General features: G+C 38.8%; 1 protein-coding gene across 1 annotated transcript in view; it reads right to left on the bottom strand.

Moving 5' to 3' along the window:
* LOC130679907 (coagulation factor XIII B chain-like) overlaps positions 1–27,093 on the bottom strand; it is a 37,812-nt gene extending 10,719 nt beyond the window's left edge. Inside the window, exons 1-10 of the mRNA XM_057489507.1 lie at positions 26,987–27,093; positions 22,750–22,950; positions 20,823–21,008; positions 19,923–20,099; positions 19,388–19,564; positions 16,842–17,021; positions 16,568–16,753; positions 15,328–15,510; positions 3,814–4,014; positions 2,955–3,137 (exon numbers count right to left, since the gene is read on the bottom strand). Coding sequence (XP_057345490.1) covers positions 2,955–3,137; positions 3,814–4,014; positions 15,328–15,510; positions 16,568–16,753; positions 16,842–17,021; positions 19,388–19,564; positions 19,923–20,099; positions 20,823–21,008; positions 22,750–22,950; positions 26,987–27,050 — 1,738 coding nt within the window. The 5' untranslated portion in view covers positions 27,051–27,093. The remainder of the gene's footprint in view (positions 1–2,954; positions 3,138–3,813; positions 4,015–15,327; positions 15,511–16,567; positions 16,754–16,841; positions 17,022–19,387; positions 19,565–19,922; positions 20,100–20,822; positions 21,009–22,749; positions 22,951–26,986) is intronic.
* Positions 27,094–27,484: the final 391 nt, after the last annotated feature.

Below are 27,484 nucleotides of genomic sequence, written 5' to 3'. Positions count from 1 at the left end.
TACAGCAAAGGACACCATCAGTAAACAAAAAGACATCCTATAGTATGGGAGAATATATTCATAAATGATATATCTGATAAGGGGTTGACATCCAAATTATATAAAGAGCTCATGCACCTCAACAAACAAAAAGCAAATAAGCCAATTAAAAAATGGGCAGAGGAGCTGAACAGACAGTTCTCCAAAGAAGAAATTCAGATGGCCAACAAGCACATGAAAAGATGCTCCACATCCCTAATCATGAGAGAAATGCAAATTAAAACCACAATGAGATATCACCTCACACCAGTTTGGATGGCCAACATCCAAAAGACAAACACCAAGAAATGTTGGCGAGGATGTGGAGAAAGGGGAACCCTCCTACACTGCTGGTGGGAATGTAAACTAGTTCGACCATTGTTGAAAGCAGCATGGAGGTTCCTCAAAAAACTAAAAATAGAAATACCATTTGATGGAGGAATTCTACTCCTAGGAATTTAGCCTAAGAATGCAGGAGCTCAGTTTGTAAAAGACATATGCACCCCTATGTTTATCGCAGCACTATTTACAATAGCCAAGAAATGGAAGCAACCTAAGTGTCCATAAGTAGATGAATGGATAAAGAAGAGGTGGTACATATACACAGTGGAATATTATTCAGCCATAAGAAGAAAACAAATCCTACCATTTGCAACAGCATGGATGGAGCTAGAGGGTATTATGCTCAGTGAAATAATCCAGGCAGAGAAAGACAAGTATCAAATGATTTCACTCATCTGTGGAGTATAAGAACAAAGGAAAAACTGAAGGAACAAAACAGCAGCAGACTCACAGAACCAAGAATGGACTAACAGTTACCAAAGGGAAAGGGATTGGGGAGAATGGGTGGGAAGGGAGGGATAAGGGGGAAAAAGGGTCATTATGATTAGCACACATAATGTGGGGGGGGGGCACAGGGAAGTCAGTAAAATACAGAGAAGACAAGTAGTGATTCTATAGCATCTTACTATGCTGATGGCCAGTGACTGTAATGGGGTATGTGGGGGGGACTTGGTGATGGGGGGAGTCTACTAACCATAATGTTGTTCATGTAATTGTACATTAATGATAGCCAAAAAACAAACAAACATATCCATAGTTGTGACCAGCAATTTGTGACATCTGTAACACAGAGCCTTGGGAAAGATGGTATCTAACCATGGTCCACTGGTCCAGATTATGCAATGAATAAATGTTTGCTGACTGACAAAAACAAAACAAAACAATACAAAAAAAACTTCTAAATGACTCAGAGTGTACAAACAATATCAACATGGATATTGTATTTTTTAACTGAAAGATAAAATACAAAAATGCAAAGATGTGTGGGATGAAGCTAAAGTTGTGGTCAGTGGAATTTATATCATTAAATCCATAGAAATTAATATTAGGAGTTAAATAATTTTTCCTGAGATATTAGACAAAACACAAAAGCTGAAAATCAATCATCAAACTATCTATCAAAAAGCTAGCAAAAAAAGATTAAAAATTAAATTCAAGAAATTATGAGAGAAGAAATAATAAGGATGAGAATCTAAATTAATAAAATGTAAGTAACATTTGATGAAAGGATCAACAAATGTAAATATTAATTGTCTGAAAGGCTTATTAAAATGTACTGATGTTTAGCAAGACATGTTACCACAAGAATATGTAAACAGCAGTAATGACAGGGGACACACCACTAAAGGCATTAAAGGGTGTAAAAGGATGTCATGAATGCTTTGTGAACAAATTTGACAATTTAGATTTGAAGAACAAATTACCAGAAACCACTCCCTACAAAACTGATAGGAGAGATAATAATCTAGCAACTATTAACCAAATTGAAGCTGTAGCCATCTTTCCTCAAAGAAAGCTCAAAGCCCAAATGGCATGTTTAGTGAATTCTTACAATTATTAAGAAAGAAATAGTACTAATCCTATGCAAATTCCAGATAACTGAAAAAGAGGGACTACTTCCCAACTCACTGTATAATGTTAGCAGAAACTTGACACCAGACCTGAAAGGCTAAACACTCTCATGAAAATCTATGTGAAACTTCTAAGTAAAATATTGTAAATAAAAAATCCAACAACATATAAAAAGCAAAATTCATTGCAACCATGTGGGATTTATTGTAGGAATGCAGTCATGCTTTAAAATTCAAAAAGAAGCAATACAATTTCAGGGGTAAAACAAAATAATAATCACATTATTTCAATAGATCAGGCTAAAATTAAGTACTTAGTGAAGATTTTTTCAAACTTAGAAAACATAAATTAAAGGTTTCTATGTTTGTAATTCGATTTTTTAAGTATTTATAACACTGCGTTTGAATATGAATTACATAGATCCTCACTTATAAGATTGAGAAACAAAGAATACCACCACCTCTTCTGCCCAGCATTGTAATGAAGTCCGAGCCAGTAAGATAAGAAAACTAAAGTCAGATGTGGAAACAGAGAAATATTTTCTTTTCATTTGAAGATATGCTATTTTACGTCTCCTGAGAATCTTGGTGACTAACTGTCACTTTTATTAGGATGCCTTGCTAGTAAGGCATTACTTGCTTCATCTTTCTAGAGTGAGGTGTCCGTTCCTGTCTTTGTTTCTCTATTGAACTTATTCTTTCTTTTTAGTACCACCAGTCACACTGAATGATGACTGTTATGTTTACTCACACCACTATGGATTGATTATTCATCTTATCCATATCAGACCAGTACCTGATGTATGCTTTGTACTTAAAAAGTTCTGGGTAGAGCGAGTTGGACTATAGTTATTTTTTATCTACAGGAAAAAAGTGGAAAATAGTGATTAAATAGGCTCACTAATAAAATAACATAAATGTAGTAAACTAAGCATTGATTTAGTGTTATATTAACTAAAGGGAACAGAAGTGACAAAACGTGAAGTTATTTCATCAAATAGAGACATATTTAGTAGTACATACCCAAACACAATTGTGGGGTGGTCCACACTCCCTCCACACAATAGGACTCCTTAGATCCTTGAAGGAAATGGTGTTCAAAACATCTGTATTCCACTGAGGAACCATTTTCATAGGTGTCTACTGTTGAACTAATAATGACTCCATTTTTAATAAGTGGAGGAGATGCACACATTCCTACAGATTCTGTGAAAATAATTTGTAAAGTATAAAATTCCTATAATAAACATCCAGTGCTTTTATTATTGCTATAGAAATCAAATTAGATGTTTCACATAAAAGCGCTTTTAAGACGGTTTTCAAATAATTTTTAAATATTGAAAGCATTTCTGTAAAACTTCATACTATAAAATTATTGCACTTTGAGTCTCAAAATATTTAAATACACATTTATAACTAGCAAGATGTCAACAATCATGACTTTGTGTGTCCCTGTGTAGCTGGCCAAGTGAAGTGTATGACTGCAGCCGTGATTTCTGTCTGTGTTCTCTTCCTTTGTTCCCTATTAAATGTGATGGTCCTGTGTACACGGAGAATACAAATCTCTCGCTGCACATTAAGCCCCTTCCTGAGATGATGCCACCCAGCAAACCCTGAGAGCAATGTTATCCAGAATTGTTCATTGCTCACATGAGTGTTATCAATCCTCTGATAGTCTGGCAATATTTATAAGATCTCTCGTTTCTCCCTTTTTGGATTAAAAGATGTCAGCATAGTCATCTTATTTAAGTGTTTATGTTGACTTGAAATTCTTCAGTTTTATAGATTAGAAGTTGGTGGGGAATTGCTTAGGGTCTTATACTTAAACCCAAGTGGCTACATTGATCAACTGAGAAATTGTCAGAAAGCACTATCATTTTACCTTTTCTAATACATACAGGATATTTCACTTCTCCTCTATTGCACTGCACAGACAGCTCAGACAGTGGGGTCGATGGAGACAAGTCATACCCCTGTTTACATGCAAAATCTACCAAATCTCCATGTAAGATCTTTCCTGCATACTTCCACTTCATCTCTATGTTATTCCTGTTCATGAAATCCACATTAACAGCACATGGCTCTGTAAGACAAAATACTCTTTTAAATTCTTTACTCACTAACAAATATGAAAGTGATATATTTTTAAAAATAAAAATCATAACAGGCATCAAAAGCAATATTTTACCACACATATATGTAATAAACATATATATACACATGATGAAATAATTTATTATCATCAAACAAACTTATACACTTCTTACAATATTCATTATATCAAAAATGTAAGTCACTTAGTTTGAAACATTGAGAATATTGTTGAAGGCCATCAACCACTTAGGTTAATCATGATTTCCTCCCTATAAAAGAAAAATCTTGAAATAGAAAGTGTACTTACTGCATAAGGGACACCTACCACCTCACATACATCAATGAATAAAACAAAGATTCTTGCCCTGGTGGAGTTTAACTTGACTGGGAGAAACACACACAATAAGCAATAAATATGTGGATTTTATAATTTGTGGCTGTCTTTAAACATGTGGTAGATGAGGTGGGAACATGAGTATGGAGAGAAGGGGTTCTCAAAGGGCTGGGGGCAGGAGTTGCACTTTGAAGTAAGGGGTTGGGATCAGCTGACATAAGCAGCAATACTTGCACAGGCTTGAAGAAGTTTAGGCAGTGAACCATGTGATTTTCTGAAGAAAGGGTATTCCAGGCAGAGAGAATAGCCTGAGATGAGAGAGTACTTTACTTGGTTGAGGAATAGAAAGGAGATAAGAGGGGCTGGAGCAGGGTGAGGGTCAGAAGGACACCTAGGGGATGCCTGCAGCGGCTGGTCGTCCGTAATCACAATCCACTGATGAGAAATTCTGCTCCTTGGCACCTCCATCTTCCCACTGGTGGCAAGAGTGCATCCAGTTTCGAGGACAGATCAAATGTAGCTCTCCCCTCTTGCTACAATAAATGATCTTCACTCAGTATTTGATTCATTAGCACTAAGCCCACATGTATGAGGCAGTTGTTCCAGATATAGAAGGAGAGATTTCTTCAAACCTTGTCATTCCCCATGAGGTTGTTCCCTTATGAACTTTGCTATTACTATTTCAATCCAGTCTCTGTCTTCAGAGATGACCATGTTTCCATTCAATGTCTTACCAAGAAACTTTATAAAAACACGAGAGCCAGAAAACCTACAGGTGATTGTTTATCTGAATTTGAGTGGGAACAGCAGCTTAAGAATGACTTGAGAGAGAGGAGACCACAATGGAGATGTTGAAAGAGTTCTGGACTGAAAATCTAAACTTATGCATATTAAAAATATTATAAGTAAAATAAAAAATAGCTGAAATATGCATGATTGCCAAATGGATAATATAATTTATATGAAGAAAACTCTTACTATGAGGATAGACAAATCACTAAACTATGAACAATCAGTTCATTGGAAATAAAACAAGAAAATGGAAAAGTGTACAATTAATATTTAAATCAAATTAAAATAATTTTAATTGAATTAACAAAATGCAAAGATTAAAATATTTAAGTTTACAAAAGGTAAGAAAATCACTACTTTAATTCACTGATAGTGGGGTTATAAACTTTCTTAAAGATAATTTGGCAATTAACAGAAAAGTAATTAAAATTCCTTTTAAATTACTCAGTTCTCATTAAAATTGATCCAGACATTCCTCTTCAGAAAAGCTGAAAAAATAAAATAAAACATGTTAAATAAATACGGTTCATTAAAAAATTATAAAGTTCTTTTAAGTATACAAACATTTAGTACAAAATATACTACTGGGAATATAAAAATGTTGAAAACACACTAAACTTCCATCAAAAAGTGATTAATTGAGGAGGGGCGGAAGATGGCGGCGTGAGTAGAGCAGCGGAAATCTCCTCCCAAAACAACATATATCTATGAAAATATAACAAAGACAACCCTTCCTAGAATAAAGACCAGAGGACACAGGACAATATCCAGACCACATCCGCACCTGAGAGAACCCAGCGCCTCGCAAAGGGGGTAAGATACAAGCCCCGGCCCCGCGGGAGCCGAGCGCCCCTCCCCCCAGCTCCTGGCGGGAGAAGAGCAGGCAGAGCGGGAGGGAGACGGAGCCCAGGGCTGCCGAACACCCAGCCCCCGCCATCCGGGCCAGAGTGCAGGGCGCTCAATACTAGGAAAACAGGGCAGCAAGAACAGTGAGCAGGCACTGGAGGCTGGGCGACAGAGGACATAAGAAAAGCGCGCGACCATTTTTTTTTTTTTTGCTTTTTTGCTGTTTTGTTTTGGCGAGCACTTTTTGGAAGTCTTAAAGGGACAGGGACCCCAATACTAGGGAAACAGGGCAGAAAGACGAGTGAGCAGAGGCCAGAGGCTGGCACCGGAGAATAAAGAAAAACGAATGACCACCTTTTTTTTTTTTTAATTAAAAACTTTTTTTTTTCTTTTTTTTTTTTTTGGTGGTCACTGTTTTCTTTTGGCGGGTGCTTTTTGGGGTCACTTAATCCAGAGGTAGGAAATCCGGGATCTCTGGGCACCCTAACCCCTGGGCTGCAGGGAGCAGGGAGGCCCCTTACGGAGATAAATAGCCTCCCAGCAGCTCCTGCTCCAACGCGACTCCACCACTTTGGAGCAGCTGCCCGAGCCAGGCCACGCCCACAGCAACAGCGGAGATTAACTCCATAGCAGCCGGGCAGGAAGCAGAAGCCCTGTCTGCGCGCAGCTGCCCAGCACAAGCCACTAGAGGTCACTGTTCTCCCAGGAGAGGAGGGCCACAAACCAACAAGAAAGGAAGTCCTTCCAGCCGTCACTCATCCCAGTTCTGCAGACTATTCCTATCACCATGAAAAGGCAAAGCTACAGACAGACAAAGATCACAGAGACAACACCAGAGAAGGAGACAGACCTAACCAGTCTTCCTGAAAAAGAATTCAAAATAAGAATCATAAACATGCTGACAGAGATGCAGAGAAATACGCAAGAGAAATGGGATGAAGTCCGGAAGGAGATCACAGATGCCAGAAAGGAGATCGCAGAAATGAAACAAACTCTGGAAGGGTTTATAAGCAGAATGGATAGAATGCAAGAGGCCATTGATGGAATTGAAATCAGAGAACAGGAACGCATAGAAGCTGACATAGAGAGAGACAAAAGGATCTCCAGGAATGAAACAATATTAAGAGAACTGTGTGACCAATCCAAAAGGAACAATATCCGTATTATAGGTGTCCCAGAAGAAGAAGAGAGAGGAAAAGAGATGGAAAGTATCTTAGAAGAAATAATTGCTGAAAACTTCCCCACACTGGGGGAGGAAGTAATCGAACAGACCACGGAAATACACAGAACCCCCAACAGAAAGGATCCAAGAAGGGCAACACCAAGACACATAATAATTTAAACGGCAAAGATCAAGGACAAGGAAAGAGTGTTAAAGGCAGATAGAGAGAAAAAGGTCACCTATAAAGGGAAAACCATCAGGCTAATGTCAGATTTCTCAGCAGAAACCCTACAGGCCAGAAGAGAACGGCATGATATATTTAATACAATGAAACAGAAGGGCCTTGAACCAAGGATACTGTATCCAGCACGACTATCATTCAAATATGACGGTGGGTTTAAACAATTCCCAGACAAACAAAAGCTGAGGGAATTTGCTTTCCACAAACCACCTCTACAGAACATCTTACAGGGACTGCTCTAGATGGGAGCACTCCTAGAAAGAGCACAGCACAAAACACCCAACATATGAAGAATCGAGGAGGAGGAACAAGAAGGGAGAGAAGAAAAGAATCTCCAGACAGTGTATATAACAGCTCAATAAGCGAGCTAAGTTAGGCAGTAAGATACTAAAGAGGCTAACCTTGAACCTTTGGTAACCACGAATTTAAAGCCTGCAATGGCAATCAGTACATATCTTTCAACAGTCACCCTAAATGTTAATGGGTTGAATGCACCAATCAAAAGACACAGAGTAACAGAATGGATAAAAAAAGCAAGACCCATCTATATGCTGCTTACAAGAAACTCACCTCAAACCCAAAGACATGTACAGACTAAAAGTCAAGGGATGGAAAAACATATTTCAAGCAAACAACAGTGAGAAGAAAGCAGGGGTTGCAGTACTAATATCAGACAAAATAGACTTCAAAACAAAGAAAGTAACAAGAGATAAAGAAGGACACTACATAATGATAAAGGGCTCAGTCAAACAAGAGGATATAACCATTCTAAATATATATGCACCCAACACAGGAGCACCAGCATATGTGAAACAAATACTAACAGAACTAAAGGGGGATATAGACTGCAATGCATTCATTCTAGGAGACTTCAACACACCACTCACCCCAAAGGATAGATCCACTGGGCAGAAAATAAGTAAGGATACGGAAGCACTGAACAACACAGTAGAGCAGATGGACCTAATAGACATCTATAGAACTCTACATCCAAAAGCAGCAGGATATACATTCTTCTCAAGGGCACATGGAACATTCTCCAGAATAGACCACATACTAGGCCACAAAAAGAGCCTCAGAAAATTCCAAAAGATTGAAATCCTACCAACCAACTTTTCAGACCACAAAGGCATAAAACTAGAAATAAACTGTACAAAGAAAGCAAAGAGGCTCACAAACACATGGAGGCTTAACAACACGCTCCTAAATAATCAATGGATCAATGACCAAATCAAAATGGAGATCCAGCAATATATGGAAACAAATGACAACAACAACACTAAGCCCCAACTTCTGTGGGACGCAGCAAAAGCAGTCTTAAGAGGAAAGTATATAGCAATCCAAGCGGATTTAAAAAAGGAAGAGCAATCCCAAATGAATGGTCTAATGTCACAATTATCGAAATTGGAAAAAGAAGAACAGATGAGGCCTAAGGTCAGCAGAAGGAGGGACATAATAAAGATCAGAGAAGAAATAAATAAAATTGAGAAGAATAAAACAATAGCAAAAATCAATGAAACCAAGAGCTGGTTCTTCGAGAAAATAAACAAAATAGATAAGCCTCTAGCCAGACTTATTAAGAAGAAAAGAGAGTCAACACAAATCAACAGTATCAGAAACGAGAAAGGAAAAATCACGATGGACCCCACGGAAATGCAAAGAATTATTGGAGAATACTATGAAAACCTATATGCTAACAAGCTGGGAAACCTAGGAGAAATGGAGAACTTCCTAGAAAAATATAACCTTCCAAGATTGACCCAGGAAGAAACAGAAAATCTAAACAGACCAATTACCAGCAACGAAATTGAAGCGGTAATCAAAAAACTACCAAAGAACAAAACCCCCGGGCCAGATGGATTTACCTCGGAATTTTATCAGACATACAGGGAAGACATAATACCCATTCTCCTTAAAGTTTTCCAAAAAATAGAGGAGGAGGGGATACTCCCAAACTCATTCTATGAAGCTAATATCACCCTAATACCAAAACCAGGCAAAGACCCCACCAAAAAAGAAAACTACAGACCAATATCCCTGATGAACGTAGATGCAAAAATGCTCAACAAAATATTAGCAAACCGAATTCAAAAATATATAAAAAGGATCATACACCATGACCAAGTGGGATTCATCCCAGGGATGCAAGGATGGTACAACATTCGAAAGTCCAACAACATCATACACCACATCAACAAAAAGAAAGACAAAAACCACATGATCATCTCCATAGATGCTGAAAAAGCATTTGACAAAGTTCAACATCCATTCATGTTAAAAACTCTCAGCAAAATGGGAATAGAGGGCAAGTACCTCAACATAATAAAGGCCATCTATGAAAAACCCACAGCCAACACTATATTGAACAGCGAGAAGCTGAAAGCATTTCCTCTGAGATCGGGAACTAGACAGGGATGCCCACTCTCTCCACTGCCATTTAACATAGTACTGGAGGTCCTAGCCATGGCAATCAGACAAAATAAAGAAATACAAGGAATCCAGATAGGTAAAGAAGAAGTTAAACTGTCACTATTTGCAGATGACATGATACTGTACATAAAAAACCCTAAAGACTCCACCCCAAAACTACTAGAACTGATATCGGAATACAGCAAAGTTGCAGGATACAAAATCAACACACAGAAATCTGTGGCTTTCCTATATACTAACAATGAACCAACAGAAAGAGAAATCAGGAAAACAACTCCATTCACAATTGCATCAAAAAAAATAAAATACCTAGGAATAAACCTAAGCAAAGAAGTGAAAGACTTATACTCTGAAAACTACAAGTCACTCTTAAGAGAAATTAAAGGGGACACTAACAGATGGAAACTCATCCCATGCTCTTGGCTAGGAAGAATTAATATCGTCAAAATGGCCATCCTACCCAAAGCAATATACAGATTTGATGCAATCCCTATGAAACTACCAGCAACATTCTTCAATGAACTGGAACAAATAATTCAAAAATTCATATGGAAACACCAAAGACCCCGAATAGCCAAAGCAATCCTGAGAAAGAAGAATAAAGTAGGGGGGATCTCACTCCCCAACTTCAAGCTCTACTATAAAGCCATAGTAATCAAGACAATTTGGTACTGGCACAAGAACAGAGCCACAGACCAGTGGAACAGACTAGAGAATCCAGACATTAACCCAGACATATATGGTCAATTAATATTTGATAAAGGAGCCATGGACATACAATGGCGAAATGACAGTCTCTTCAACAGGTGGTGCTGGCAAAACTGGACAGCTACATGTAGGAGATTGAAACTGGACCTTTGTCTAACCCCATATACAAAAGTAAACTCAAAATGGATCAAAGACCTGAATGGAGGCCATGAAACCATTAAACTCTTGGAAGAAAACATAGGCAAAAACCTCTTAGACATAAACATGAGTGACCTCTTCTTGAACATATCTCCCCGGGCAAGGAAAACAACAGCAAAAATGAGTAAGTGGGACTATATTAAGCTGAAAAGCTTCTGTACAGCAAAAGACACCATCAATAGAACAAGAAGGATCCCTACAGTATGGGAGAATATATTTGAAAATGACACATCCGATAAAGGCTTGACGTCCAGAATATATAAGGAGCTCACACGCCTCAACAAACAAAAAACAAATAACCCAATTAAAAAATGGGCAGAGGAACTGAACAGACAGTTCTCCAAAAAAGAAATACACATGGCCAACAGACACATGAAAAGATGCTCCACATCGCTAAATATCAGAGAAATGCAAATAAAACTACAATGAGGTATCACCTCACACCAGTAAGGATGGCTGCCATCCAAAAGACAAACAACAACAAATGTTGGCGAGGCTGTGGAGAAAGGGGAACCCTCCTATACTGCTGGTGGGAATGTAAGTTAGTTCAACCATTGTGAAAAGCAGTATGGAGGTACATCAAAATGCTCAAAACAGACTTACCATTTGACCCAGGAATTCCACTCCTAGGAATTTACCCTAAGAATGCAGCAATCAAGTTTGAGAAAGACAGATGCACCCCTATGTTTATTGCAGCACTATTTACAATAGCCAAGAATTGGAAGCAACCTAAATGTCCATCAATAGATGAATGGATAAAGAAGATGTGGTACATATACACAATGGAATACTACTCAGCCATAAGAAAAGGGCAAATCCAATCATTTGCAGCAACATGGATGGAGCTGGAGGGTATTATGCTCAGTGAAACAAGCCAAGTGGAGAAAGAGAAATACCAAATGATTTCACTTATCTGTGGAATATAAGAACAAAGGAAAAACTGAAGGAACAAAACAGCAGCAGAATCACAGAACTCAAGAATGGACTAACAGGTACCAAAGGGAAAGGGACTGGGGAGGATGGGTGGGTAGGGAAGGATAAGGGGGGGAGAAGTAGGGGGGTATTAAGATTAACATGCATAGGGGGGTAGGAGAAAAGGGAGGGCTGTACAACACAGAGAAGGCAAGTAGTGATTCTACAACATTTTGCTATGCTGATGGACAGTGACTCTAAAGGGGTTTATAGGGGAGACCTGGTATAGGGGAGAGCCTAGTAAACATAATATTCGTCATGTAAGTGTAGATTAGTGATACCAAAAACAAAGCAAAAAAAAAAGGGCAGTTCCTGTGTGGTAACCTCCAACGAGTTCTACACAAGGGTATAAAGGGCATATAAAAGTGTAGGCAAAGGGTCTGTTTGTGTTTATACAGAGGATCAAAGCCTAATTGGGCTACCCCGAAAATGAACTAAGATACGATATGAAAAAGAACTTCCAACATCTGCACTCTCTGGAAGACTCATGCCAGAAGATGATCATCAAAAAACCCCAACAAAGATCCACGCACTGCTACAGCTGTAGATGCACTCATCCCACCAGTTCCTGGACTTGCCATGGGAATGAGGAAGGAGATACCTAAGCTGGCCTGTGCATACAGTAAAACAACAAATTTGACTGGATCTATACTGTTGGAACTCAACCAAGAATTTGGAGAAGTGCAAATTGTAGCGCTCCAAAGTCTTACAACTACAGACTATTTACTGTTAAAAGAACATATGGCATGTGAACAGTCCCCAGGAATGGGTTGTTTTAATTTGTCTGATTTCTCTCAGACTGTTCAAGTTCAGTTGGACAATATCCACCATATCATAGATAAGTTTTCACAAATGCCTAAGGTGCCTAACTGGTTTTCTTGGTTTCACTGGAGATGGCTGGTAATTACAGATATGCTTTGGTTATGTAACTATACTCCTATTATGTTAATGTGTGTGCGCAGTTTAAGTAGTAGCTTAAAACCTATACATGCTGAAGTTACTCTACAAGAAGATATGTCAAAGAAATAATCAATCTTCCCATGTTTTCTTCCGCCTGCTACTTCTATAGCTTTTCTTCTTCCTTCCTAATTACAACCCTTAAATAGAATTCGTGCCTCATATCAAATTTACCGAGTATCATAATTCTTCCAAGTGGTAAAGATACCTCAAGACAAATGCTGGGCATAGAAGCCACAGGGCATAAATATGCAAAGAAGTAAAAAGCTAACCTTTTCAAACAATAAGGCTTCCCTCTCACTTACCAACTTCACATTTCCCTGTATGGCCCCGGAAGATGATTGGTTAGCCAGAGACGGGTAAGATTCCTCAAGGGAGGAACAACCTAAGACAGGCACAGTCGCAGGGGTGCCATCAGGTGAGAAATTGGGGATCAACAGAGGTGAGGCTTAGAACCTCACCCCCCCTGTTCTGAGAGAAATCTTCTGCATACGTGGATGTTTTATTGCCCTTGTCTAGCTTGGATTAACACATAGTCTACAGGCACACACCTGATCATCTACATTTGCTCTCTTACAACACTAAACTATGTTTTCTACCTTTATCTTGTATCTACCTACCACTTCAGCATTTTATTAAAAATCATAATAATAAAGAGAGAAATGTGGTATCCACATATAAATCAAGTATAAAAACCAAATGAGTATTCATATTTGAACTGACTGTTTAGAGTTCATAATGCATGAGCAAAACCGAAAGTTTCTGTGATGACTGCCCTTGTACTGTTCACTATGTAACTTATTCATTATGTAAGAATTTGGTCTACATGTAAGAACTCGTTTGTTATGCCTCAGAAGATTGGAGACTGACGAAAATTAGGCTTGGGGTGGATTAATGATTGTGCATTGAGCATTGACTCCCCTATACAGAATTTTATTGTCGTTAACAACCATTTGATCAATAAATATGAGAGATGCCCTCACAAAAAAAAAAAAAAAAAAAAAAAAAGGACAGACTTCCAATGGTAAAATAAATAAGTAACCGGGATGTAATGTATAGCATAAGGAATATAGTCAAGATATTGTAACAGCTTGGTAGGGTGATAGCTGGAACCTAGAATTATGTATATAAATGTTCTACCACTGTGTTGTACACTTGAAACTAATGTAATGTAATACTGTGCGTCAACTACCCTTCAATAAAAAATAATTATTTTTTTAAAAAAAAGTGATTAATTGTGGCATATCTGCATTGTGGAATACTACGCAGATACTAAAATATATACTGTGGGAAAATGTTGAACCATGTTCGTGATGTAGTTTGTGAAAAAAAGAAACGTTACACAGACTGTCATGATAAAACATATTTTTATGAATGTGTGTGTGTGTGTGTGTGTGTGTGTGTGTGTGTGTGTAGAAAAGGGTTTAGAAGACCATTAACTAATCATTAACAGCATTTCTTTCAGACTGGATTACTGATACTTTGTTTTCTTTTACTTGCTTCTATATATTTATAAATATTTTGATAAATAATGATAATTTACTTTTGTAGTTTGAAACACTATTATTTTCAATTAAATGACTATTTTACCTTAATTTATAGGAAACTTATACCATTCTCTACTTTCAAAAGTCAAAGCTTAACAAGTTCATTGCAATTGTAGTGACCAGTTACATTACTTTTAAGTGTCACTGACTAACAAAGTTAAGAAATGAGGCCAACCTATCAGTTTGTAATGAGAACTGAGTATTTTTTTCTCACAGTTATCTCAGTTTTGGTACTTAAATAGGGTGCTGCTTCAGACCACTTAAAACATTAATGTTAACCACACCTTAACCCAAAATATGTTTAGAGTAACTACAAACATGTTTTTATTTGCCCAAAAAGCTATAACTAAGGTGAGCATTCAAGTAAGGAATTGGTGGCAAAGAAAGCCATTAACAATATGCTCTATCATGGAAAAACTTGGGTTAATTATTCTTTCCAAATGACATTCTGAAGACAGCCAGGCAGAGGCAGGAGGACTACAGAGGGCAAGTTTCAGTTAGGAGAACCATGCAAAAAGAAATCGGTCATAAAAATGTGAATATACTTAAAGTTATTGAAATGCATATTTTAAAATGGTTAAAATGGTAAAGTTTTGTTTTGTATCTCACCACAATTTTTAAAAAGGAGGGAGGTGAGAACTGATGTAGTCTTGGACCCAAAGATATCTAGAATTTCTGCTTAGAGAAATGAGAAAGGAAAACATTGGGGAAAAAAGATTTAGACAAAATCATCATTTCTGTGCTATAAAACATTGTATGAAAATCACATACACATATAAACACAATGGTAAAAGCAATTCAGTGTATTCTGTTATAAAGGGAATAAGTTTCCAGGGATCTGATGCACAGCATGGTGACCACAGTTAACAAATTTTTGCACACTTGAAAGGTGCCAGGAGAGTGTACCCTATGTGCTTTAATCATAACAACAGAAAAGGTAATTGTGGGAGGTGAAGGATGTACTAACTAACCATATTGTGGTGATTGTCTCACGGTATATACATGTATCAAATTATCACAGTGTATACCTTATATTTACACAATGATATGTATCAGTTGTGTCTCAACAAAACTGAGAAAAAGACTTTTTAAATTCAATGTGTTCTCTGTCTTACCTAAGCAAACGGGTGGGGGTGACCATTTTCCTTGTTCACAATGAGATATTTTTGCTCCCTTCAATAAGTAATATTCATCACATCTATATTCCACTGAGGATCCTGTCGTGTAGCTTGTGAGTAACCCATCAACAACAGCCCCATTTATTACATCAGGTGGAGGCTTACAATTCTCATTATTTTCTGAAAAAATGTTATTTAAAATTAATATGAACTTATAACAACATAATGATATAGCTACCCATTCTATTGTACCTCAATATATGTATTATATAATTTAACATAATTTTATTTCTAAATTCAGCAGGAATGAGAGAAATGTTATTCAGTTCAAATATTTTTTAAATTTACTAAGCAAGAATAAATAGCAAATGTCTTACCTAAGAACAAGTATGCACATTTTCAGTTTTCTTGCTTGTGAAGGAATCATGATATAGGTATTCTTAAAATGTGAAGAAAGGTAAACAATGGTCTTTCACCTAAAAAGATTATGGTCAGTTCTAAAACTGTCCTTTGTCATTATCCACTTTTATTTTTTTCCTCCTTACTCTACTTCATCTCAGATCTCAGTCAACCCATGGATGCAAATTTCCACTTTCTCTCTCTCTTTAGAGTCTTTCTCTCACTCTGCTAATTTCATTTGCATCTAAATTTTCTCTTATGCAATAAATATCTTAGGAAAACATGTTTGTGGAGACTTCTCCAGGACCTGAACCAGGTGTAATAACGCAGCCTGCTGGTGCCCTTCAGGAAAACAAAAGACCAGGGACAGGTCTCAGAACCTGGAGGGCCTGGAATGCCCAGACGCAGAAGCGATGTGAGCGGGACCGGCCCAACACCAGAACTAAGGGCTCTGCCCTAACCTGGTAGGACGGACGCGCGGGGAGCAGGGAGGTGGTGGTCATGCAGACGCCTGATCCAACGCACCCTTGTGCACTTCTTGAAGCACATCCTCATTCATGTGCGGTCATAAAGCTCAGAAGTCACAGTGCCAAACAAGTCAGGTAGCAGTGACTGGCACTAAGGTACATTCAAGAAATTGTCTTAGTTTCCCAATTCTTTATGTTGACTTAAATCCTACAGATCACCTCGTGCACACTAAAAGCAGCCGAGTAGGTGTGGCACCAATATGTTTCTAGCTCTGCTAAGCAGTGGTCTCTTGCTGTAGGTATGTGGATACAAGAAAAGTGGAAATCGCATATAATAGGTTTAGCTACCGATTCTAAGGTAGCATACATACCGACACACTCAGGGGGGAGTGTCCATTTTCCACGTGTGCAAGTGATTTCTTCAGATCCACGGAGATGATAGCCACTTCCACACCCATATGCCACTTTATCCCCACTGTAATGAATGGTAGCAGATGACGTTGGGGCACCGTTCTCAACCAAGGGTGGGTCCTCACAGGCTATCTTATCCTTTTCTTCTGGAAAAGGACAATTTAAAGACAAAAGACCATTTAGCCACACATACAGATTTTATTTCAGGTAAAACTTACTCGAGGCGTTGCTAACCAATGCATTTCGGAGGCTCTGTCCATTTTCCATTTTCACAACGTATTTCTTCTGATCCCTGTATTTCAAAATTAAGTCCACATTCTATGTGAATGATTTCTCCATGGCGATATGCTGTCGAGTACGTTTGAGTTTTGGAGTTTGGAGGCAGAGGTGGAGAAGGACATCGATTTCTTCTTCCTTAAGAAAAAATGTCAGCATATTCGGTCACGTTTAGGGAAGGTTTGATGAGCATGTTTGTTGTGCTGAGCCCTCGTCCCCATCTCCTGATCCGCTGCCTATGAGCACTCCTGTGTGACTTGCTTCTGACCACAGAACACAGCAGAGATGCTGGGACTAGGAGGTTATGTGCACAGGATTATGCCACGTGCTGTCAGCAGGCCATTCGTGCTGAGGCTCTCTTCAAGAGAGTCTGATTTTGAAAAAAGCAAGCTGCCATACTGTGAGCTTCCACACGGCGAGGGGCAGAGGGCTGCCTATAGCTGATGGCCAGGGAAAAGCTGTGGCCCTCAGGTGAGCGGCCGGCAAAGTCCTAAAGGCTGCCAACCCCCACATATGTCTGCAAGCAGGTCTGTCCCCGCTGAGACAGTCCCGCTGGGACCTGGATGGCAGCGTAGTTAGACTGGGGTGCAGAGGGCCCAGTAAGCCGCACCCAGACACAGACCTGCAGAAACCGTGCAATCATACAAGTGTGCTGTTCCCAGCTGCTTGGTTTGGAGCAGCATTGTTATGCACCAAAGAAAACTGAAACAGCAGCACAAACAGCATTCACGATCTCCTTTAATCCTAAAATGACTTTATAACGTTGGGGTTATTATTTCTCCCATGTTATAGATAAGGAAGCTGAAACTTCCAAAATAAGCAAATTATAAAGTAAGTGGCAAATCTGGTCTTGAACCCATGTCCCTCTGAATTAAATAAAGTATTCTCCTCCTAACTACTCTAAAATTTTGATGCAGTAATTTCCTGTTGCTGTTGTGACAAATCATCACATTTAGTAGCTTAAAATAGCACACATCTATTCTCTTAGAATTCTGGAAGCCAGAGGTTCAGAATCAGTTTCACTGGGCTAAAATAAGGATGTCAGGAATCTGCATCCTTCTGGTGGCCTTAGGAGAGAACAGGCTTCTTTGCCTTTTCAAGCTCTGGGGGCTGCCTGCATTCTTTGGCATGTAACCCCTTCAAATCTCCCTCTGCCTCCCATTACAAGGATGCCTGTGGTGACACTTAGGGCCTGCACGGATAATCCCAGGCATTATTCCTACATCAAATCCTTCAAGGTCACATCCGCAAGGCCCCTCTTGCTACTTAAGGTAACAGTTTCTGCCTCCAGGGGTTAGGGAATGGACATATTTGGGGGCAGAGGGAGCCATTATTCAGCCTGCAGCACCGCCTATCTAGCATAATGACTACTTACTAGAGAAAATCACAGGCGCACTGGCAGGCTGACTACTTTGGATGGGTGGGGTGTGGAATAACAGTAACTAGGTCTGCTATTTGTTTTTGAAATAACTTGTTACAGACAATTGGCTAATAATCTTCCGCTTTACTGTTAGACCCAGGGCTCTTGAGCATGACTGGAAAATCAGGGAAACATTGTAACTGATGTTCAGTGACTTTAAAGGATGACGGCAGTGCCAGGCAGGCCCATTGCACACTCCTGGTCAATTCCTGCTTTGATTCCCCTCAGAGCTTATTTCAAATGTTCACCACGCTCTCCCAAATTCCACTTTCCTGTCTTTCTCCTGCGTGTCACTAATGACATTATTTTCTGTGTTACAGAAAACAAAGAGGCTGTCAAACCCATAAAACTCTCCGCTTCCAATCCTCAGACTCCTGTTTTCTTTTAGAGCCTCGTCCAGATGCTGCCCCTCACCTCTTTGAGCATTACCTGCCTCCACACCAATCCAAGCCTTTAATGTTTGCTCGAACACCGGACTTTGTTATGCCCTTTGTCAGGTTGAATCAATTACTTCTTTAAATCTATCTCCTCTGCTAGACTAGGACTCCTTCGTATCTCACTGTAAGGATATTTGAATGACTGTGGAATCAGCGTCTTCTACAGGCCATCATACTACCGGTGTGAACACACTCAGGATAGGCACTTAACCACACCCAGCTCGTAGGAGATGAACTCGGTCTTCATTTTCACTCTGGGTAATAGTCTGTTGGGGTTTCTGCTCTTTACTCCACTATTTTGAAGATTGTATTTTCACATTAGGAAATATGTGGCCAAATATGAAAGTACCCTCACAAAGCTGGATCTAGTAATTTCCCAATAAGAAGTTATTTGTTATAGTAAGAGTTAAATTTACAATAAGACAGTTTAAAAGATATATCCACTCTACAAATTAATGCAAAACTTAATCTTTCTTCAGGTTACATGTATTAAAGATAGCTGAAAACAGCATTGACTTAAAAGACAATATTTCTTTAAAAAAATATTACTCAGGCCAAGAATTAGGTATCATCAGGGAAATTTTTTTCATTGGAATTAATTAAGACATGATACGTTATTTGTATGAACGTGAAATTTCTAAAATTACCTTCACATATAGGAGATTCTGGGTACCAGCCGAAGTCATAGCACTGAATTAAATCAGATCCACTTAGATAATAATTTTCATGACAGAAAAACTGAACTACATCTCCTTCTTCATAGGTTTGCTTTATAGGATGAAAATAACCATTTTCTATTAATCTTAAAGAAGAGCAAGTTAATTCTAAAAATGAAAGAAAAAATAAAAGTACAAGGAAGTGTTATTTTTCCTGTTAGGACAAAATTCAGCTACTACTGACATGCCATCCATATCTGAACAGAAATTAGTAAATTTGCCTTATTTTGTTAAACATAACAAAAAGTGTCCATTTATATATTCATTAAATGCAATTAGGCTTATTTTAATTTAATTGAGCTAAAAGGAATTTTTCCTGTTTGAAGGCTTTAAGTGATCAAAGCCTACTAGTGACATAATTAAAACCAGAAGCAAAAAGGTGCAGAAACTGGAGCATAATGACTTATACACATTCCGTAAGAGAAGTTTTCAGAGTGGAAACATCGTCTTTCGAATGAGAACCTACTGGCACACTTGGGCGTGAGGGACCATCCAAACGGGAGGCACTCAGCCTCCTCCGCCGTCTGCCCTCCGGCCGTGTAATAGCCTGTAGCACATTCATATCGCACCTTGTCCTTCACTCTGAATATTTTCTCTGTTGTGGAATAATTTCCGTGATATAATTCAGGTGCCAGGCACGTTTCTAAAAAAATTGACAATATTTACTTTATGAACTTACCACGGAACCTCAAATATTCAAAAGAAATCTCAAATGTATTTTTACAAACTCCTAAGAATATATTGTGGCATCAACCCTGCCAAAACAGAGAGGCAGTCATTAGCCCTTGTGCCTCCGGTCCCTTCATATATGCCTCTATCTTAACTCCACCAGTTTTCTGTTCTAAAAGTCTAGTCTAGTGTAAACTTGACTAAAGGCATAATTCAGCTGAAGGTTGTGTAGTAACATTTTTTTGTTACGCTCCGTCCATGGATTTGTATAAGTTAAACAGCTAACAATGCACTAACAAAGCATGTATTTCAAATTATTGGATTATTTTAAGTATATCTGGGACTGTTTTACAATATAGAATAATGTGCCTTATCTTGAATTCTTCCCTAATAAAGGAAATAGTAGTTTACATATATTGCAAGAAACAGGTTTATTAAGGCTCTTCCATTTCATTCCACTCCAGTTCTTTTCTCTGTTAGTATAAAGTAGGAACTGCTAGAGTAGGTTTGTTGTGGGAGCTGAGAATCCTTTGGGTTAAGGAAACACTTAGCATTTAAGAAAAAATATATAATGATCACTTCCTGCCTTTGCAGACACACTGCAACTAATTCTATTAAATAAAAACACCTACCAGTATAAGTGTAAACCTCACAAGTCCTAATCTTCAGTTTTATGACCTGATTTTTAAACACATACCTTGTTCCTTCCTGCAGGTTGGCTGAGAGGACCACCCATTCGCGAGACACCGCCCCACCTCTTCATCCTTCCCACTCGTGGTTTTGTGTCCTGAAGCACAACTGTAATTCATGCTCTCTTGAATTTTGTACAGTATTTTTACATCAGAGATGTAACCATTTATCAGATCAGGCTTGGTGCATTTTCCTAGGGGAAAAATATTTCTTTGCTTACCTTGATAAAATTAAGTTTGTGTTTTACTAAGTTATAAAACTAAGGCAAATATTTATTATTCTTGGAATTTGAAAGAAAGATAGAAAAAATTTCACTCCACAATTCCTTAATTTAGTTTGGTTTTGGAAATATCCTAGATGTTCTGCACCAAGTTTCTTTTAAAAATTGATTCAACACTGACATTCTTTGTATTTACTAATTTTATTTTAGTCATTCCTAACCCTACCACATCTACTTTTAGAAAATATACCCAGAACTCTTCTACTAACTAAGTGTCATTAATAGCAAATAGAAGGAATTTCTTTTGGATTCACTTCCTAATATAAGTCTACTGTGTTTGGTAATTTTTAACATCATGTAGCAAAAGTACGTACCGACTTTATGGAGCTTTAAATATTTCTGTAGACATCTTGATGTGTAAACTTTGTTCATTTATTTTTTTCAGCAAATGACTATCTACTGCACAGTAAGACTTCACAGCCAGTCCATGTGGACTGTGATGGAATCACAGACATGTTACTCAAAATCTTTGAGTTTACAGAGTGGGATAATATATAAATTTATCATAACATTATATACAGTTCAATTATTCTTTAAGCCCTATTATTAGATTCTCCCAAAAAACCAATTCAGAAAGGTTAAGAGACTTGCCCAAGATTAACAGCAGTTTAAATATATTTATTACTTGCTGTATGGCAAGCAGTTTGTAAGGATTATCTCACTGATGCAGCATTTTCCCCTTTCATAAAGGAGGAAGTTAGGCTCTGAAGGTTTAAGTCACTGCCAGGGGCAGAGCAGGATTCACACGTGGGCAGTTTGACTGCAGAGGCTGTACCCTAACCATTGTGTGGCACTTCCTGGGCTCTCTTCTAGCTCCCATTTCAATGCTCTTACCTCCAATCTACCAGAGTAAATAAATCTGAGGTGTTTATTTTTTATCCTCTAGTTATGAGATTTATTTACTAGAATCAATCTATGATCTGTGTTAATACTTAAAGTACAATACTTACATTTATGGTCTGTCCTTAAGTCATGGAAGGGATAATTATCCCAAATGAATATGTTTACTAGATACACCATTGCAACAACCATACCCATTTCCTCTTCTAAATGAACCTGAGTCAACCAAAGCCCCTTACTCTGCAAAACAGAGCTTAGGGAATTCTTCACTCAGAGGTCATCTGACCCAGTGGAAGCCAATAAATAGTCTATGGTGTGGCCTGATGTGAAATAATGAGATGGGCCTATCAGACTTCTTTTTCACAAATTTAAACTAAAAATTCAGAGAAAACACATTTTCAGCAGATATTATGAGAGAATTTGGCATACAGACAAGAGAAGAATCTTTCAGATGATAAAACAGAGTAACAATCTTATTCTTCCTAAGGCCAGTGTCAAGCATTCTTCCGGATTCTTGTGTGGAATTACCTGAATCAGTTCCTTATTCCTTTAAGTAACTCAATTACATCTTTGTTCCTTGCAACTGATAATAACAATTTCAGTGATTATCATTTATCCTTTTCATGGGTTATTGTTGAAAACATTTTAATGAGAAACTTTATAGAATTTAGGATTATGCATTCATTTTGTAAAAAAGATAGTGGGCCAGTAATTTTGTTCTTAGCTACTAAAAGGTTTAACCACCTGCCACACTTTTACAATCGAATCTATTTGAGTGCCACACACACCATTCTGGCACCTCCCGCCGACTTACTGAAGCACCTCGGCTCTGGGGACCAGCCTCCCGCAGCACATGTGGTCTGCTCCTCTTGTCTCCCAGTTTCAGTTGTGTAGCCAGGCAAGCAGGAAAATGACAATTTTTTGTGTATGCTCATTGGAAAGTAGTAACTTTTAAAAGAATAGTAATATTGGGCAATCCTTCCATTTTCCACATTAGGAAGACCACAAGGTTTCTCTGAAATGAGTAAATATCAAGCTGAAAATTGAAAAACATACCTAAAACCAAGAAATTTGTGATCAAGCAATAATACATTTTTAAATCAAAGTACTTGCTATCTGCTAGCAACTCCAACACCCAATGGTCAGATAATAAAAAGGGGCAGGCCATTGACTCAGGGAAGCTTTCTCTAACTTTGTAAGACAGCCCTCACTAATAGAAATACAATGCAAGCCACATATGTAATTAGCCACATATAGTAGCCACAAAAAAGGAATAGTTGAAGTTAATTTTAATAGTAGGTTTTATTTGACCCAATGTATTAAAAGCATTTTTCATTATTTTTTTCTTACTGAGTCTGAACTTACATGTGCTTACACTTCCAGCACATGCTAGTTTGGACAAGCCATATTTCAATAGCCACATGTGGCTATGGCCACCATACTGAACAGCAGAGTTCTTGAAATAGATGATGCTCTCCTAAGATATGCAAACCTATGAAATTTCAAAATGAATGGCCTTCTTAAAGAAAAAGACAACCAATTAAAAAAAACAAATAAAACCTTGAATAAGACCTTTACAGAAGAGGACATTAAAATGGTCAGAGACCTAGTAAAAAGTACTCAGTTTATTAGTCAACAGGAAAATGCAAATTTAAACCACCATGAGATGGTACCACATATTCACTAGAATGACTGAAATAGGAAAGACAATCTCACTGATTGTTGAAGATGTGGAGAAAATGGAACATGTACAAGTGAGAGTGTAAGTTAGCACAACCCCTTATGAGAAAATAGTTCAGTGATATTTCACAAGGCAGAATATGCACAAACCCCATTAAAAAGCATACACCTGTGCACCTCCAAGACATGTAAGAGAATATTCATAGCAGTCCTGTTCACACAGTTCCAAATGGAAATGATTCACATGCCCATAAATGGGGGAGACGGTAAACCCATTTTAGACTATGCTCACAATGGAATATTACACAGTCAGGAAACATGAATGCTGAATGGTGAATCTTACAAACATTGCCAAGTGAAAGAAGCCAGTCACATATGAGTAAATATTGTATTTACTTATAGTATTGCACTTACTCATGAATTCTTTTATTCAGATACAATCTTTGTATGTTAGTTTCAGGTGTACAACATAATGATTCAATATATGTACATATTGGGAAATGATCCCCACAGTGATTCTAGCTGACATCATCACCACACAGCATCTTAATGGTTTTTCTTGTGATGAGAACTTTTAAGACCCACTCTCTCAGCAACCTTCAAGTACAGAACAGCACTGTTCTGTAGCCGCCATGCTGCACAGAACATCTCTGGACCTGCTGTTTCAATACTTGGGAGCCCTGCTCCCCGTCCACCACCAGCGCACACTCGCCCAGCACCTGGGCGGCCAGCTGGGCAGGGGATAGTGTGGGGTCGCAGGAAGGAGGCCAAGGGGCACCTGGTGGCCAGCTTCTCACCACCGTCAAGTGCCCCGCGAGCAGCAGGTCCAGGGCTCCACAGGGCAAAGTGAGGCTGCTCCCAAGAGCGCAGGAACGCCATCTGCCGAAGCACCAACCACCTGGGACCCATGACCTGCCACGGGTGAGTCCACAACCCTCAAAAATCCCCACAGCCTCCAGCAAGGCCTCAGAATGGCCCTGGGTGCCCAAGTCAGAGGGGCGACGCGAGGGACCGCGGTGACACCTGCTGCTTCATCACGGGTGCCCTGGGCCGGTGCAGGGCGGCAGCCGCCCCAGACCTTGTGCACCTCTCTGGGTCTCCTGGCAGCGTCCCTCTGATGGGCCCTCCTTTCTCCAGCCGACCTCCCCCACCTTCGCGTTCCACGTGCTCTGCGCCGTGAGCCTCACTCCTGGCAGGAGCCACCGTTGCCCGCAGGCTTCCCTGCAGGCCCACTCCTCCCCAACTGGCAGCTGATGCATCAGTCGGCAGTCACCCCGTCGCTCCCATGCCGGTGCCAGCCCAGTTCTCGCACCCCTTCCGTAGGCCAGTGAGCATGGCATGCTATAATTAAGTACAATTAACTCCATTCTTGCCCCTAAGCTTCTGGCTGGGGATAAGGGAAAGCACGGTCCCTGTCCTCAGGCAGTGTGATATGAGTTATGAGAAACAGACTTGTTCATTCAATATGACCAAATATATATTTTCCAGGTGTATTTGGTCTTCACCCACAGTTCCTGAAAACACTGCAGTCTTAAACGTGAAATGGGTGTTTTCTCAGATTAATTAGAGACATTGGACCCCACCGAAGGGTAGGGTTTGGAGGCTGAACCCACCAATGGTCTATGATTTAGTCAATCATGACTATGCAATGAAGCCCTCACAGAACCCCTCTCTTCTCTCTTGGATCCTGCTTCTCAGTGGGGTAGAAGCTCCTATGCTTGGGGAACCAGAATGCACAGGGCTTCACGAGGACAGAATCTCCTTTATTTAGGACCCTGCCCTGTGTCTCTTCACCTGGCTGTTAACTTGTGTCCTTTACTAAACTGGTAAATGTGTTTTCCTGAGTTCTGTGAGCCACTCTAGCAAATTAAACCCAAGGGGAGGTCGTGGGAACCTCCGTGTCTGGAGTGGGGGCTGGAGGGCAATCTTGTAGGACGGAGCCCTTAACCTGGGGTATCTTGTGCTGTCTCCAGGCAGATAGCATCAGAATTGAGTTGAGTTCTCCGACACCCTGCTGGTATTTGGGAATTGCTTGGTGGTGGTGTGTGGGAAGAACCCCTTCCACATACTTACACATTGGAATTGGGTCCACAAACCCAAATGGAGTTATACTACTATTGCAGTTGTGTGATATAGTTATTGTTATATATATGTGTAGGAAAACACACCCTCACAGACAGCTTACTTTTTCTGTGTATGTCAAAGATTATAACCATATAATATTTTTAGAAATTAGCTAGGATATTGCAATGTCTTCATGGTGTAGATAATAGACAATTAGATCAGCTGTTTTCCTATTTAGACAGAAAAAATAAAGCTAAGGAGAGCCACAAAAAATTATCTTACTGGAAAATCAAATGCATCAAGTAAGATTAATTCTATTTATTTCACCCTTATAATTCTAACTGCAGAACTCTTTTGGTAGAAAATTCAATTAATTCAACTAAATTCAAGTTGTAAAATTCAACCAAAAGGCAAAATTGTAATCCATGGGATGCTTTATTTCAACAAATTTCCTAAGGTGATTCAGAAAGCCTGGCTGCTGATGCGTCCTACTTTGGCTATTCGCTCTTGCTGACAGCCAATGACCTGCAGGGTTTTTCATCCCCACAGTGATAGTGTGTTACTCCTGAGTAGACCACGTCGCACACTGACTGCTCACTCTCACACTAACCTCACTAGAACACTAGGCACTCTGGCTATAAAGATTTCTAATGATTAGAGACCCACAGGAACTAGTTTGTCTGGACAGTGATGATTTACACCTGGTGTCCCACCTATTATTAATAAAGTCCCCTTCCCCTCTCAAAAGTGCCCTTCTTTGCATTATTACTCATATGGTCCTCCTACTAATCACTACTTAATGACTTCAACCAATGAGTAAATCAGCATAAAAATCAGTGTCAAGAGTTGGAAATCTTGATGATTTATGGTTATTTCTTTTTCAAATATCCCACACTAAGCTCTCCTTTTATGAGCAGAGAATTAAAATTGCACAAGCTTTCCTGTGGTAAGAATGGATTCTAGTATGAAATTAGAATTAAGGTTAACATTCAACTTCTAAATGATGGTTGTTAGCCTGGATACCCTTTAAAATATTTAGATCTAGGTCTCCTATGCCCCAAAACATAAAGATATAAAGGTCTTTTCTTGGCTTGTTTTTATAAATTGTTACAATAAGAATGATTTAATAGTTTTGCCCAAAGGAAAAAAAACCTGTCTAAATATCACAACAAATCATATTGATAAGTATGCTTTCTTTAAAATTGATACATAACAATGAAAGGCTGTATTAAAAGTTTAAGTTAAATGAATGTTAGAATTTCCCTTTATAATTTTTGGAAATCAAGAATATTAAAAATTGATTTTACCTTCTGCATAGAGTTCTCTGGAGATGGCTAATATGACGATAAACACCAAGTCTATTGACCTCATCCTCAGTGGTGTGCTCAGTAAAGATTTTAACAACTCTAAAGCACTAGGGACTCCTCATTAAGTACACAATACTGCTGAGGAAAAAGTTAATTATTCACAACATCCATCTAAACTCCCTTGTAACAAGCCTTACATTTCATTGAAAATATTTTTGACTAATGCTAAAATAAGTTATGTTAATTGACAATACTTTTAATGCCAGAATCCAGTAAGAACATGATAAGGAATAAGGGCAACAATAACAGCACATAAAAAATTAACTCAGACTGCATTAAAAAATGGTGAATTTCAACCCTAATTCCCTTTTGTAAGTCCGTAGGGTAAAGCTCACCTGTGGCCATTGATTTCTTTACACCATTGAGCAACTGAAGAGATGAACTTAGGAACAGGAGATAGAGGATACCTGATGTTAAGCATAGTGTTGTCTGGATTGT

Source organism: Manis pentadactyla, chromosome 12 (genome assembly GCF_030020395.1).
Source record: "Manis pentadactyla isolate mManPen7 chromosome 12, mManPen7.hap1, whole genome shotgun sequence".
NCBI lineage: Eukaryota > Metazoa > Chordata > Mammalia > Pholidota > Manidae > Manis > Manis pentadactyla.
The sequence above is the reverse complement of the archived record's forward strand: the minus strand, read 5'-3'. Positions and strand labels throughout refer to the sequence as shown.